Genomic DNA, 16,734 nt, shown 5'->3' on the forward strand with positions numbered 1-16,734 from the left:
GTGAACCGGGATTCGATTTTTGTTTCTGGCGTGCCCAAGGGACGCAACTCTGCACAGCAAACTCAGACGACTGGGTCCCCCTGACACCCATTGTTAATGAGGTGAGGTTAAAGGGGTTTAACGTCGCGTCCAAGATTATTGCACTTATATAGCGAAGTTCATGCACAAGTGTATGGCGTGTGTGTGGCTTCTTGGACTAGTCCGGACTGATGCCGAAAGTATAATGCTAGCCCACTGAGATTTCAGCCGCAGTTTAACATGAAAAACCAACTCAGACACAGTTTTCTGACTCCGAGCCGACCAGTCCTTGTTTTTGCCCTTTATGCTGAGCGCACCAGACAGGGTAACAACAAGTACTATCCTTTCAACGTCTTTTGACATAACGCGGCCGGGGATCAACCCCGGACCTTCCGCTCTCCGGGCGGACACTCTACCATTAGACCACGGAGGAGGTCATTTGCTGATGAACCGTATTGTTAACCTGTTTCTGCCTGGTTTTGCTTGAATTCAAAGTGTATACTTATTTTCGGTTAAACATTCAATAACACATAACTGTAATATCAACTTAATGGGGTCCTGATATGTTGCTGCCTGGGGTATTTATGTAGATAAAGTAATATACCGTGTGATCAGATCTTTGAAGGACAAGAGCAATTGCAATTGGTGAGGCAACAATTAATCTCAAATATTCATTGCCCTTATACCAACAGTGAACAGCGATGGTCATGTGGCTACTGAAGATATAATGTGCTACTTTATACCAGTGGAGGATTCTAATTTTATGCGTTGGATTTCGCAAATAATTAATGCTACACATTTCGTAGTTTTACTATTGGGTCATTTGTTTTTCACATCAGTTGTCAAGCACATATTTAGCATAGGCGAGGAACCCTTCCAGCGTCTCCTCCCCACACGGGATGATCTGGTCAGCTGGCAGGAGGAAACCAAACTGGCCCTTGTCCCTCAGCTCGGGGGTGGCAGCGTACTTGATGCCCATGCTGCCATACGCCCAGTCCACGGCGTTGCCGTTGGCGATATCTGGAACCCGTTATATTAGTAAATAGGATGTTACAACACTAAAATATGTTTATCAGTCTGTGTCCATTACAGATGTTTGTTTGTATACCGTGTGCATTACAAAGCAGTTTACAAATACAGTTTGGTCTTTGACTATCTACATGTTTATAAAGAGCGACTGTTGTACAGCTACATTGTCGGGCAGATGCTTGTTATGGATAAAACGACTTTTATTTGGAAATGTTGTAACATATTCAAGGGTGGAATGACTTTATTCCATAATACCATATGTGAGCCACAAAGAGAAAGGGGGTCTTATGGGCGCAAGGATACAATTGTGCTGTGACGTCATAAATAGGGACGTTTGACGTCAACTTACTTCTGTAAAAAGTGGCCATTTGTGCGGACTGTACAAAAATATCTTATTTTGCTCTCGTTTTTTCGTAATGTAATAAAAACACTCTTTCAAAACATTTCAGCATACGTCTCTTTTCTTTAAAACTGCAATCATTACATAAACAGCTATAAGTCTGAAAATGTTGCTTTGCAGAAAATAAGTCTAAATGTTTGATGTATATCTGTAATAAATATGAATTGAAATTAATGATTTTTTTATGGTCCTAAGATACTGTAATTTTATTATATAATTAGAAGTCAAAATGTGATGGTTCACCCATAAGGTCCCTTATCCTATGGTTGGTCACATGTATTATTACAAACAATGTACAGAATATTCCACATTCGAATCCAAAGGAATCCAAAATAACCTTAACTTAGTTCCAAACAATCCAACGCAGCCTGTTGTTGTTCAACTTGATCCACAGACTAAATCGATTTTGCATAATCTTTTGAAGAAGTCACTCAACGCTTTGAGATTTAGGAAATGGCATTCATTCCAGGACCTGAAGATCCGGAGTAGAATAGGTCTTCGCAACCCATGCTTGCAATACAAGGCGGCTATGCTTGTCGTAAGAGGCGACTAACGGGATCGGGTGGTCAGGCTCGCTGACTTGGTTGATGCATGTCATCGTATTCCGATTGCGTAGATCGATGATCCTGATGTCAATCACTGGAATGTCTCGTACAGACTCGATTATTTACAGACCGCGGTCATATAGCCGGAATATTGCTGAGTGCAGCGTTAAACAACAAACAAACAAACAAAACTATTCATTCCAGGCGTGGAAATAGAGCCTTTTCGTCAAGTGAAAGTTAAGTCTCCCACACTATTTCAATGATACATTTGGAGAATTTTGAAATTTTACCTTTTCTAAACATATTGCACGGCGCTTCAGCAGGACGTTTTCATGATACACTTATAAGAATAACACAAGAGCAGAAGGCTTGATAATACGTTCCCCAGTGAAGAGACCGGGACTGAACAGGTCCAAAGCAACCTTGGCTTGTGCAAGACGACCTACTGGATCGTGTGGTCAGCCACGGTGACTTGGTTGATTGCATGTCATCGTACCCGACTGTACTGGGTGGATGTGTCTCAGTTCGGCGTTAAACAATACACACAAATAGCATGTCATTTCTACTTACACAAAACGCTGGCAATGGCTCCATGTTCATAGGTGGTTCCATGCACAGCCTTGATGGCAGCCGTGGCAGCAGCGGAAGACGCGTCCTGAAAATTGCCAGGACACAGAACATGCATTTTCCTAAGTTGATATTCTGTATGTATTGTATCTATGTCCATCTTGCTTATATATTGCCCTTGGATGTTTGTCCACGATGTTAGCAAATTAGATATGAATTATGTTATGCAATGCCGTTCCGAAAAGATGGTTATGTAGGTACTGCAAGATATTCGTGATTTCGTTTATAGTTTTAAAGGTTTTAATTCGTTTTTCGGAGACTCCAATAAACAGAGGGAACACAGTAGCGCAATACTAGATCCAATAGTTTTCAAGAATATCAATATTACTGATACCCTTTCCTACACGATACTGGATCCATAATGGATCGGGAAAATCAGGATTACTGGTATCCTTCCCAATACAATACTGGATCCGGAAATGATAGGGAAACAAAGTTTACAATTAGCCTTCCCTGCACAATACTGGTCAATAAATGATCGGGAAAATCACGTTTACTAGTAGCCTTCACGACTTAATACAGGACCATAAAGAATGGGGAAAATCACGTTTACTAGTAGCCTACACTACACAATACAGGATCATAAAGGATCGGGAAAATCAAGTTTACCAGTAGCCTACACTACACAATACAGGACCATAAAGGATCGGGAAAATCAAGTTTACTAGTAGCCTACACTGCACAATACATGACCATAAAGGATCGGGAAAATAAAGTTTCCCTAGTAGCCTACACTACACAATACAGGACCATAAAGGATGGAAAAATCACGTTTACTAGTAGCCTACACTACACAATACATGACCATAAAGGATCGGGAAAATAAAGTTTCCCTAGTAGCCTACACTACACAATACAGGACCATAAAGGATGGAAAAATCACGTTTACTAGTAGCCTACACTACACAATACATGACCATAAAGGATCGGGAAAATCACGTTTACTAGTAGCCTACACTACACAATACAGGACCATAAAGGATAGGGAAAATCAAGTTTACCTAGTAGCCTACACTACACAATACAGGACCATAAAGGATAGGGAAAATCAAGTTTACCAGTAGCCTACACTGCACAATGCAGGACCATAAAGGATCGGGAAAATCACGTTTACTAGTAGCCTACACTACACAATACATGACCATAAAGGATGGGGAAAATCAAGTTTACTAATAGCCTACACTGCACAATACAGGACCATAAAGGATGGGGAAATTCAAGTTTACTAGTAGCCTACACTACACAATACAGGACCATAAAGGATAGGGAAAATCAAGTTTACCAGTAGCCTACACTGCACAATACAGGACCATAAAGGATCGGGAAAATCACGTTTACTAGTAGCCTACACTACACAATACATGACCATAAAGGATGGGGAAAATCACGTTTACTAATAGCCTACACTGCACAATACATGACCATAAAGGATGGGGAAAATCAAGTTTACTAGTAGCCTACACTGCACAATACAGGACCATAAAGAATGGGGAAAATCAAGTTTACTAGTAGCCTACACTACACAATACATGACCATAAAGGATGGGGAAAATCAAGTTTACCTAGTAGCCTACACTACACAATACAGGATCATAAAGGATGGGGGAAATCACGTTTACTAGTAGCCTACACTACACAATACATGACCATAAAGGATGGGGAAAATCACGTTTACTAATAGCCTACACTACACAATACATGACCATAAAGAATGGGGAAAATCAAGTTTACTAGTAGCCTACACTGCACAATACAGGACCACAAAGGATCGGGAAAATCAAGTTTACCAGTAGCCTACACTGCACAATACAGGACCATAAAGGATCGGGAAAATCAAGTTTACTAGTAGCCTACACTGCACAATACAGGACCATAAAGGATGGGGAAAATCAAGTTTACTAGTAGCCTACACTGCACAATACAGGACCATAAAGGATGGGGAAAATCAAGTTTACTAGTAGCCTACACTGCACAATACAGGACCATAAAGGATGGGGAAAATCAAATTTACAAGTTACCTTTCCTGTACAATACTGGTCCATAAAGTATTGGAAAAATCAGGTTTACTAGTAGCCTCTGCATGACAATACTGGCTTAAAAATGGATTGGGACATTATGGCTTATCTTAGTACGCTTCCCGTGTGAGTCAGTGAACTTAAACAGAGTAACGACGTGTATCTACGTATACCTGGGCGTCGAAGTCATTGGGGGTATCAGTTGTGTATCCCCATGCTGTCATCCAAACTTCAGAATAACTGTGGAAGTCGATGAATCCCTTGAAGGTCACTCCGCTGTCCTTGATGAAGTCGGTGACGCCCTTAATGACGGGTTCAGAGAACGCACTTGGGCCACGGTACGTCTCGGAGCAAGGATCTCCGCTTGATCCACTAGACTCTGTAATGAGAGTGAGTGATTTGGTTTTCACTCCCCTTTGAATAGTATTCAGGTTATATTACAGAGTGTCAGCTTAATGTGGGAGAAAGTGCTAGAGTGACTCGTATTTCATGCTTAAGGATCAAAGATCATATTTAGGACGAAATTAGGATTGGGGCGACGATCTGAAGTGAGAGATGACGTGAGACGTTGTTAAGGCGTCTTTAAAAAGAAGATATTGATGATCATCGACGATCCACACATCCACTTGTAGAAGAAATGTCCATATTAATGCCAAAAATGCATTGACGTTGTTTTTATAATTGCACGTATCTCATGCAGCTGATGTGAAAAGGTTCAAAACTATTTTCATAGTCAAACGAGTCCATTCCACCACTTCAACTATGATATGCAAATGTGTTTATGTATCATTATCATTTAGTGATTATACCAGGTGTTCGCGAAAACGTGAGGGTAACCTGTCCCAAATGGTCGTCACAAATAAACACAGTTAAATGCAGTAACAAAGTGTTATAGGGGCCACGGGTGGCCCAGTCGTCTAAGGGGCCGCGATTCGCTGTGCACAGTTGCGTCCCCTGGGCACGCCAGAGACCTATGATTGTGGGTTCGAATCCCGGTTCGCCCCGATTATGTTTCTAGATTTGTCAGCACCATACCCGTGCTCGTGGGTTTCACCGAAGTGGTAAACATCTGAGACCTCAATCACTTCAAGCTTTCCTCCCACATTAAGCTGACACGCCGCGATATAACTTGAATAATGTTAAAAGCGGCGTTAAACCCAACTCACTCACTCACTTACAAAATGTTATAACCACAGGTTCAAAATATAAAAAAGACATGACAGTGCCGCATTAAAACTACTGGCTGGGTTTCTGAGCTGCGCAAATATACAAAGTAGTAATCATGTGATCAAGTAGTACCAGCATGTTACCAGATGATAACTCTGTGATATGGTGCTTATATGTGATGGCGATGTCACATTTATGCATTATGAGTAGTACCTACCTCCCCACTGAAACCCATAGTTCCTGTTTGGGTCGACTCCTTTACAAAGACCATGCTGTGTTCGCGTCTTCCTCCAGAGACGATCCTGCAAATTATCGTAACATGTTTATATGTGAGACACACGTCCATAAGTTTCTTTTTCTTGCAAATATACTGGAAAGTAAACAATTTGCCACATGAATTTCCGTTTCGTTCATAAATATGAAAAAAAAGAACTATCTTTGTCATAAGGTGCTTCGAAGTTTGAAAGTAAACATTTTTTCATGCCTCCGTTCTCATCGAACTTTAATTTGGACCAATTCATATATTGACGCCTCGTCGTCATTTAAGTATTTCACCTCTATGTCTCAACCTATAGCCTTATATAATTTGAACGTCTAAATCCAGTGTTTAACAGTACTCAATGCATTCCCGTGTTATGAGATATTGATAACGAAGGTATGCCTTTAAGAACATATTCTGTCACATGGATATGAAAGTTTGGTCGTTTAATCACAAATGTGGAATAAGGTTAACATGTTGCAACAAGTAAGGGTTATTATTTGAAGGATATTGTCAATACAATGCTTATTAAAGAAATCTCACGCCTGTCCAAGTGTAGGCATATCCATCGGCGTTGAGGACGGGGACAACGTAGATGTCAAATCCTTCCAGAATCTCTTTCACCTCTGGCCGTGTCGGGTACTGCTGCAGTAGCTGGTGAATCAATGCTGCACCATATATATACCAATATATATCGTATTCTGTTTTATAATTTGTTCATTTTTTTCTGAATAATTACATGGTATTGCATTAATATTGCATCAATATATTCAAAGAAATAATTGAGTGAGTGAGTATGGTTTAACGCCTCTTGTAGCAATATTCCAGCAATATCACGACGGGGGACACCAGAAATTGGCTTCACACATTGTATCCATGTCGGGAATCGAACCCGGGTCTTAGGCGTGACGAGCGAACGCTTTAACCACAAGCCTACCCGACCGCCCCTCAAAGAAATAAAGCTTGATCTCTATTCTCTATTACAATTAATGGCTTAAGAATACTTTGTTATTATAAAATTATAAATACTTATACAATTTAGTGAGCTCCTTCCGTGTAAACTGGAGTGTTAATGGATAGCAGCCTCCGCATTACAATACTGGCTCCAAAATGGCTCTATTATGGCTTATCTTATACGCTTCCCGTGTGAGGTGAAAATGATTCGTTTTGACACAATAATAATAAAGTTTAAAGTATTGTTATGTTTCGATAAACAGTCAAGAGGAACATTTTCTTTGGATCTTGTTACCAGGCTTTGCATTTTCTGCGATATCGAAGTTTCCATGTCTCACCTGATGGAGCTCACTTTATTGCATTCCCTAAATGTATGCTTCATTAGAACAGTAGCTACATCTTGTAGTGTAGCATCCAATTTTATTAAGAAGTTTTTTGGGCAAAATATGATGTAAATGTTGATACTAGAACCATTGTAGATTAGTTACGTTCGAGAAACTATACGGAATAGAATTGACACTCTTCCTGTCTTGTTCTCCAATATCGTATTCGTTACTGTTGAACAAAGTGTTTATTCAAATATTTTATCAACGGCACTGATAAATGTGTATCGGCAGCCGTGAGTACATCTCATACAGTAATGTATTTTTTATACACGTGTTAAGGTTTACCATTATTTTCAATGGTGCACTGTTTTACAGTTATTAGGGGTGGTAGGGTAGCCTGGTGGTCACGCCGATGGCCGGAGTCCGATTCCCCGCATGAGTACAATGTGTGAAGCCCATATTGGTGGCAAATTGTAAAAGGCGGCGTAAAACCATACTCACTCACTCACTCATTTACAGTTATAAACTGACGGACAAAAGAAACCTTACAAGTGTTTAAATGTGGCTAAAATGAAACAAACAAGAAATGTTTATTCGATGGTGACATATTTCATACGAATATCATAAATGCGATATCACATGCATCATATCAATGGTGACGTACACATAACGTCTCAAGGAACACGAGGAACAAAATCACAGCAATGAGCAGAGTGAAGTGTGAAGTTTTGCCTGACACACACACACAAGCACGCACGCACGCACACACGCACGCACGCACGCACGCACGCACGATTGTATGAGTGCAATAATCTATGACGCGACGTTAGACCCCATTTCACCTCACCCCCACTCACATTAAGCTAATGCGCCGTGACAAACATGTAGGTGAAAAACTGTAAGAATATCTTGCGACGATTAGATCCTCCGTGTGCTCTACCTACCTGTGCTGTGATGTAGATAACAGTGGCAGGAGAGATCCACTCCCGGGCGTGTATACCTCCCTGATACCACAGACTTGGCTTGGTTGCATTGCTCACCGATATCTGAAGACATCAAGCATAATGTCCCTATGTGCCTTTCTGAATATTATCGCACATTTTCGTAACAATTACATAATGGATCACATAAAATGTCATATTACCCAACTAATATGTGACACGACATTTTAACTTGCAATGGATATTTCTGATTCTATCATTCAAATGTATGTACATTCCATTCTTTGTTTAAAAGTTTTAATTCACAAATGACGACAAAACTACTGTAACAACAAACGTGTCCATGTACTTGTATAATACACAACTGTATAGACATGTATGTAACACTAGTCTATACCTCAACAGTGCATGTATGCTACACGCAATCTGTGCAACTGTCCATTGTGCATAGGTCAGGCCGTTTGCCCAATGTACGCAATGTGCAAACAATTATCTGTTCATTTTATGCAATGGGCAGGAAATTGTGAAAGAAAAAGAATTCTCCATATATTTGACAATATGGGAAACCAGCTTGCTCATTTTACGCAATGTGCAGGAAATTGTTCTGCCCAAAGCACGCAATTGAAATAAGTATTGTTATACATGATTTGTTTTTAATAAAGTAAACGCTATTATTAAGTGAATAAACTGTAATAAATAACAAACAAACAAACAAACAAATTTGTGATCTTTAGAAACTTTATTTTTACATAATAACACTTTGTCCGTTTGACTTCTGTGAATAAGATTTTAAAACTCATACACGTCACTGTCCATTGCACAGATTGGGTGTAAAATATACATTGTACTGTAGGCCCACGGGCTCCTAAGTATGGAAATGAAACAACTGAATTGAAGAAGATAAATGATATCATATCATGTCTACCAGAAGTCTACTATCATGATGAACAATTACCTTTAGACCGCGGACGTTTCTGCCCTCGTATGTTTGGGACGCCGTAATCACACTGACCAAGTCGGGATATTCAGCTGCTATGTCGGTAATCCACTGGTTGACCTGGTGGCGGAGGGACATAAAACTGTAATAATGGTTGACTCATATCAATAAAATACATTACTAAGTAAACAAATTGCAAGTGATTTCGTAGCACTTGAGTAGGTAACCAAGCAATTTTTTGCCTTAATGTTTCCATAAACCGAAATAAAATAGTCCACACCAACTACCGGTCTGTTGTTTCCTGATTGGCTAAAAAGAATGGGTGGGAGGTGAGGTTGCATTATTGCGCTGAAGGATGTCACTGATTTCGTACTGTTGTCTACATTTGTTGCGTTTGCATGATAAAATAAGCAGTCTGTGAAGTTATTTTGGTTGGCGAATTTATTCATAACAATTGACTTTAACATGTTTTGTGCTTATGTATATATTGAAATCAATTCTTTACATAAAACTGTTCACTTCCATCTCAGACCCGTGAAGATTCCGGGGTAGAATAGGTCTTCAGCAACCCATACTTACCGTAAAAGGCGTCTATGCTTGTCGTAAAAGGCGACTAACGGGATCGGGTGGTCAGGCTTACTGACTTGGTTGATACAGGTCATCGATCCCAAATTGCGTGGATCGATGCTCATGATGTCAAGCAGTGGATTGTCTGGTTCAGACTCGATTATTTTACAGACCGCCGTCATATAGCTGGAATATTGCTGTGTGCGGCGTTAAGCAACCAGCAAACAAAACAAAACAAAAAACTTCCATCTTAATTTCGTGTTCAATGAATGTATGACATACTAACCCCAACAATCACCAATCATGGTTCGTGAAATACCGCACTATAGTTAGAGGCATATACATGTACGTCCACAGAAAAAGGACAAAATGTCAAGAGGTTTCTAAACATATTTTGAGGCCAACACCTTTGCATGAATGAGTGAGTAATATGGTAAGTGGTAATATTCCAGCACAATGACGGTGGGGATTCACACATTGACTCGTTACAGGAGTCTTTATCTTCGGCCATAGAAAGGAACCATTACCTCGTCAAAGTCATGGTATTTTCCATAATCGAAATCAATTGCGCTGGTAGACTTGTTGTTTGATTGTCGTTGTTTCTGCGCGGCGACCTCGACATCTTTCACCATCACTTCGTATTGCAGACCGTAAAAGTGCAACCACATGGTCATGGTGTTAAAGTCTTCTGGGGTGACCCGGAAGTCAAAGGGACTACCTACACCATTGCTGCTCCGCCAGATGTCTGCCTGTGGGTGTGCAGTAGAAGTTCATGTGTTGGGGATGTTGACATCAATATTCCGAACATCGTCACTTTTCTTTTATATACCATATAAGAATACAATTCATTTTATATTTGGGAGTGCGACTGGTTGCTTTCATATATATATCATAGTAATGTTCTAACTCTCAGGCGCAATATAGCAAAAAATAAATAAGTGGAGTAAAATTGAACACATATTTAATTGGCTAGCGCTTTTAACACGTACCATGTACGAGTATCACCAGGCCATAACTGATTAACTGATGTGGTAAATCAGTTATTGCCTGTTGATATATACCAATGATATGTTTTATCGAATCATCAGGGAGAATGAAGTTGCACTGATTATGACGTTATGCGACAGTTACACAGGTTATGACGTCAGAGGAGGTATTCATATATATATATATATATATATATATATATATATATATATATATATATATATATATATATATATATATGTGTGTGTGTGTGTGTATCCCTTTTCAGCAAAACACAACGCTGAATACCTCCTCCGACGTCATAACCTGTGTTTGGGATAACACTCTCTTGGTAAAGTAAAGATTCTAGGCGAGCCTACTTCTAGGCGTGTAGGTGCCTCACTCGGGGAGTGTGGGTCTGAATCCCGGATGGGACGAACATCACAAAGGGTTTTAAATATAATGCAAATAAACTTACATACATTTATAGGATTTATAGGATTATCGATGAATACTTTAGCTCTGATTGATTTTAACTATTTTAACTATTAATGATTCACTTGTTAGAATCACCTGATAGTATAATGTGCTTTCTTTAATGGGATGTAATTCTTAAATGTATTGAAAGTTAAATTATTGTGTATATACATGATCCTTTTCTCCAAAAGCCTCCAACTTCTGAACTCTTCTATATTCAGCCAATGTTTTGGGAACAACTCTCAGCACCCGGTGTCTAAAAGGAAATATTGTCACTTATGATTATAGTGCTTTTAAACAGAATATGTGGCCAACCATGAGATAAGGGACCCTGTGGGTGAAAAATCACATTTTGACCTTTCATAATATTTTGAAACTACAGCATCTTCGGAACACAAAAATACAATTTACAATTGAATCAGAACACTCATAAGGTCCCCTTTCTCTTGGAGCACACATACCAGGTCACATATATTGAGGTCATAACAAATCATGGTTATCTTGAAGAAAGTTACCATGTTAATCTGCTAGTACTTCCAGCAAAGAGGCGCGGTGGCCCAGTCGTCAATGGAACCGCATTTCGCTTTGTAGACTTGTAGACCCTTAGGCGTGCCAGGAACCAATGGTCGTGGGTTCCAATCCAAGATTCGCCCTGACTATGTGTCTAGGTTTCTGATTATGTTCCTAGATTTGTCAGCACCACGCCCGAGCTCATGGGTTTCACCAAAGCGGTAAACATCTGTGACCAGTATCACTTTCTTTCTTACCTCCAACACCAAGCTGACACGCCGTGATATAATTGAAACGCTGTGAAAAGCGGCGTTAAACCAAACTTACTCACGCCCAGGCAGAACGTAATTCACATCCTAACATAAACTAATATACAAATATATTAACATGAAATACCGTGCACAAGTAAGCAATAATAAATTGTGTCTGCGTCAGCTGTACATGACGCCAACATTTGATGTCAGTATGGGTGAGTGCGCTGAAAGGATCACCATTGTCACTGCAATTCTACTATTTAAAACCTTGAATCAGCTCCTTTTTGATCAGATCCTACTCGTAGAAACAGTGCGAGCAGACTGGGAGCAGCGTATGAGGACCTTCATTCACAGAGCATTATGAGGCCACTTTTCCAAAAACTTGGTTTCCTTATTTTTAAATAATATTGAAATAAATATGAAAATACAATTTAATTGTTTCTTTTGAGTGATCGCATGATCTCCATCGTGTGAAGCTCACGAGAAAGTATTTTTGAATCAGGCAAAGCCAAGTGGTTACTTTCCTTGCCATGATAATCATGACATCTTGCATTTCTGAAGTTAGTTAACAAACCCCTTGGTAAATACATAAGGTAAATATAGTAAATTAAGAAAAAGTTAAGGTAATAAATTAAGAAAAACGACTGTTCTGAAATTGTTTTCTATTCCCCATTTGTGGAGCAATTAAAAAGAACGTTTTGTGATACAATGATGGATCAAGGTATTCGGAAACATGACACGTCTTGCTCTTCCAGTAGCACCCATCTTGCATGAGGGTTGATGTAAAACAAGAAAGGAACCTATGAATAAATTTATCTGTTCAGTGAAACGAAATTGGATTGAACAATCACGTAACAACTGTTTTTCATTAACAGAGTAGAACGAAGTCGGATTGAATTTCCCATCTGTGCTCTAAGTTCTCATATATAATTCGCGCAATGATTGTTAATTAGAAACCACATGCTGCTGAAATAGCACCGGTAATTGGAAAAGTGTGGTATGTTGCTAGTTCGCTTAGTCTGCGCAGAAAGGTAACACGCCGATCCAAACACAAACTTCGCATTCTGAACAACCGTACACATCTCATACACAATCTAATGGATACGAAACATATAACGTCAACACGGGAGAACAATCAGTCTCGATTATCTGCCAAAAGAAATATCTTTCTCCCTAAAAGAACAGACACAAGTGAAAAAGATTTCGAAGTTACGTTTCGAATCATGCCAACCAAGAATGGTTCACTCGAGTCTAATCGGCTTATGCCGTTGCCTACATACTTCTTCGGACAGCATTAAATAATAACAAATACCACATATTGCCACTGCAGTCTGTGAATCGCTATGTTCTGCCACTTGTACATGTAGTTCCTGTATGACCAACTTATTGTATACTTGGAAAAGTAAGCATGAAAAAAGCAACACAATCATTTACATCGGGGAAACAGGTTTGGTTGTCATGTGACTTTTCGCGATCATCCTGTCCTCACTATGTGATAGGGATCTATAAACACATGCTCATGATGTAGCCAGAATCCTACAATCGTTTCTTATGTTGGTGGAAAAGGGTTTGTTGCATTCATAGTATTGAACCATTACCAATGTAGATTTCCCCTAATGCAGATCGAGGTAATGTGTTGGACGCGGGGAGTGAGACTGGTTGTCAGTGAGTACGACAATTCGAAATCCTGGGCCCCGTTCCACAAAACTATCTTAGCGCTAAGGTGATCGTAACTCCCATACTTTAACACCGGCTTACGATGGTCGTAGCGCTAAGGTGATCGTAACTCCCATACTTTAACACCGGCTTACGATGGTCGTAGCGCTAAGGTGATCGTAACTCCCATACTTTAACACCGGCTTACGATGGTCGTAGCGCTAAGGTGATCGTAACTCCCATACTTTAACACCGGCTTACGATGGTCGTAGCGCTAAGATCGCTTTGTGGAACGGGGCCCTGCCCTGTAGAAACTGCTCCACAAAACGTGGTTAAAATAGTAAATAAATGATGATATAGTAAATAAATAGATGATGTTTTGTGCAGTCTGAGCTGTGATGCAGAACAGTCATGAAGGGAAAAAAATGCGTATTCACCAATCAGCAGGTCAGGACAAAAAGACACTAGATCAGGAACAAGGACGATAAGTTATTTATCTTCTGAAAGGGATCTTATCTGGACAATGTACGATAAACTCTTCTACTTCATGATAAATACTTCCTTAACGACCCCTTATGCCGAGCACCAGACAGGGTAACAAGTACATGTCAATCTTTTAACGTCTTTTGGTAAGTCGCGGCCGGTGATCGAACCCTGGACCTTCCCCTCTTCGAACGCTCTACCACTGGACCACGGAGGCGGTTCTTAATGTCGGGACTACTGTCATTGATCGCGAAGATCAGTAAGAAAATATGTTAAAAATGAAATAGTTGTTTGTATTTCCATGTCAAATGCATGTATATCTCGTCGTGTGACCAGCTAAGGTGATACTTTCATGCCGCAGATAAAGAGACAAAAACATGGTATTTGAAGTATGGACAAAAGAAAAAGTGCCCAATGCAACAATGAAAAACAGACTGAACATTTGTTTACTGAAAATAAATGCAACGAATATGATTGGACTGGTGTGCAGGGAGGACTCACCCATCGTATCTGACCACTGCGTGGACACATGTCCAGCCAGCAAGAAGCAGCAAGACGCCTGACCTGAACATCGTGAATGGCGGTGTGGGGACGTCGTTAGCCTGACAATGCCAACCAGATGTCTCTTCACAAGCTGGGGAGATAGATAGCGCTATCTATGACTTTGCATTTCGTTCAAAACATAGGATCACAAACACACCATATTGTTCCTTCCATTTGCCAATGATGATTTGCAAGACTGCTTCGGTAAAAACATATTGATCCGACGTATTATGAAATAAACTTTTTCGTCACATTAATGTAATTTACGTTACGTTTTTTGAAACGGACTTTTTGGTGGTTCAAACATATTGGTACAATTGAATTCATAAGATTCGTGATTTTAAGATGTACAATTTCAATGTTGGAATGAAACATGTTCAATGCTGTGCTCGTTCCGGGTATCAAAATATTTCAGCAGCTATTCAAAATACCTTTACAAAAAAACATTAGGAACTTATGATCTCATCATAATGAACGAATGGTAAAGAATCGTTAAACACTATGAATACAATAAGGTCATTGAATGATGAAGAATCATTACACATTATGAATACAGTAAGGTCATTGAATGATGAAGAATCGTTACACATTATGAATACAGTAAGGTCGTTGAATGATGAAGAATCATTACACATTATGAATACAGTAAGGTCATTGAATGATGAAGAATCGTTAAACATTATGAATACAGTAAGGTCATTGAATGATGAAGAATCGTTAAACATTATGAATACAGTAAGGTCATTGAATGATGAAGAATCGTTACACATTATGAATACAGTAAGGTCATTGAATGATGAAGAATCGTTAAACATTGTGAGTACAGTAAGGTCATTGAATGATGAAGAATCGTTAAACATTATGAATACAGTAAGGTTATTGAATGATGAAGAATCGTTGGTGAGTCCATTGTACGATTCTGACTACATCATTGGCATGTGGATCATGATCAAATACTGATAAGACCAGGTGTTCGCGAAAAAGTCCATGCATCCTGCCTCACCGGTAAAACCCGTCATAAACACATGCAAAGACAAGGCAATTTCTCACCTAAAACAAACACTGGAAACTATGGCACAAGTCAAAATAGGGAATTGCATCATTCCTGTCACAAAAGGGTCACATTTCGGAAAAACGCGCTTAACCTTTTTCCAGTTGGTACATTCCAGAGTTTGGAGAGACGATGAGTAAAAAGGAAACTTGCTGATAACATTTGTCTGTCACAATGTCTATAAAACATCATGTGTTCTTAGATTTGTGGGATGTTTTCGATGCGCAGAAATGTTAACATTGAAACCCCCGACTATAGCAGTCGGTTCCGAATGAAGTTTCCCGGTATTAAATATGCAAAAACACACGCAAATCTGAAAACACATAATGTTTATCTCTTACCTCGTTTACCAGTGAATAGAACATAGCATAAACAAAGAATATAAACAACATATTCTGCCGGGAAACCACAAAATGGATTAAACCAAAACATTTCAAACGTTATGTAACGTTACTTGTCTGAAAACATTCGCCGAAACACTGCAAACTTAAGGTTCAAAACACAACTATGATACCGCTATCAAACACATCACCCTCGAATAACCATTTCTACTGTTTAATTTTTTGGCCACCATTAAACATAGATGTATGCTTTCTTTTACAATTTTCGAGACCACCTGGTATCATCACTATTTTATCATGATTTATAAACACATGCCCATGATGTGTCGGAATCGTACAGTCGACGATTATAAATATGGAAAGGGTTTTGTCGGTTTTTTTCATGTATGCAGAGGGTGTACCAGGGCGTCCGGGGATTTCGGGGAGTCCGGGGAAGGAACTATGCCCTTGAAGATCCGGACTAGAATTGGTCTTTAGCAACCCATGCTTGTCGTAAGAGGCAATTAACGGGATCGGGTGGTCAGGCCCGCTGACTTGGTTGATGCATGTCATAAAATCCCAATTGAGTGGATCAATTCGCATGATGTCAATCACTGGATTGTCTGGTCCAGACGCGATAAGTTACAGAGCGCCGTCATAATGCTGGAATATTGCTGAGTGCGGCGTTA

General features: G+C 39.6%; 1 protein-coding gene across 1 annotated transcript; it reads right to left on the reverse strand.

Annotated features, from left to right (window-relative positions):
• Positions 1-812: 812 nt before the first annotated feature.
• Positions 813-14,762, reverse strand: LOC124148262 (carboxypeptidase B-like). Its single transcript, XM_046519264.2, has 10 exons — positions 14,633-14,762; positions 11,400-11,484; positions 10,313-10,534; positions 9,237-9,338; positions 8,285-8,386; positions 6,604-6,714; positions 6,019-6,103; positions 4,808-5,013; positions 2,563-2,647; positions 813-1,038 (listed from the first exon to the last, which is right to left on the reverse strand). The coding sequence occupies exons 1-10, from the start codon at positions 14,701-14,703 to the stop codon at positions 854-856; spliced, it is 1,254 nt and encodes a 417-aa protein (XP_046375220.2). The 5' UTR covers positions 14,704-14,762; the 3' UTR covers positions 813-853.
• Positions 14,763-16,734: the final 1,972 nt, after the last annotated feature.

Source organism: Haliotis rufescens, unplaced genomic scaffold (genome assembly GCF_023055435.1).
Source record: "Haliotis rufescens isolate VD_foot unplaced genomic scaffold, xgHalRufe1.0.p SCAF_19, whole genome shotgun sequence".
Taxonomy (NCBI): domain Eukaryota; kingdom Metazoa; phylum Mollusca; class Gastropoda; order Lepetellida; family Haliotidae; genus Haliotis; species Haliotis rufescens.

Bases quoted from the DNA above. Each gene is read 5' to 3' on its own strand.
- LOC124148262 (XM_046519264.2), bottom strand. From the start codon at position 14,703: ATGTTCAGGTCAGGCGTCTTGCTGCTTCTTGCTGGCTGGACATGTGTC. The intron at 9,339-10,312 runs GTAATGGTTCCT...CTCCGCCACCAG, and splicing joins AATACCATGACTTTGACGAG to GTCAACCAGTGGATTACCGA. The intron at 6,715-8,284 runs GTAGGTAGAGCA...TTGATTCACCAG, and splicing joins TTATCTACATCACAGCACAG to CTACTGCAGCAGTACCCGAC.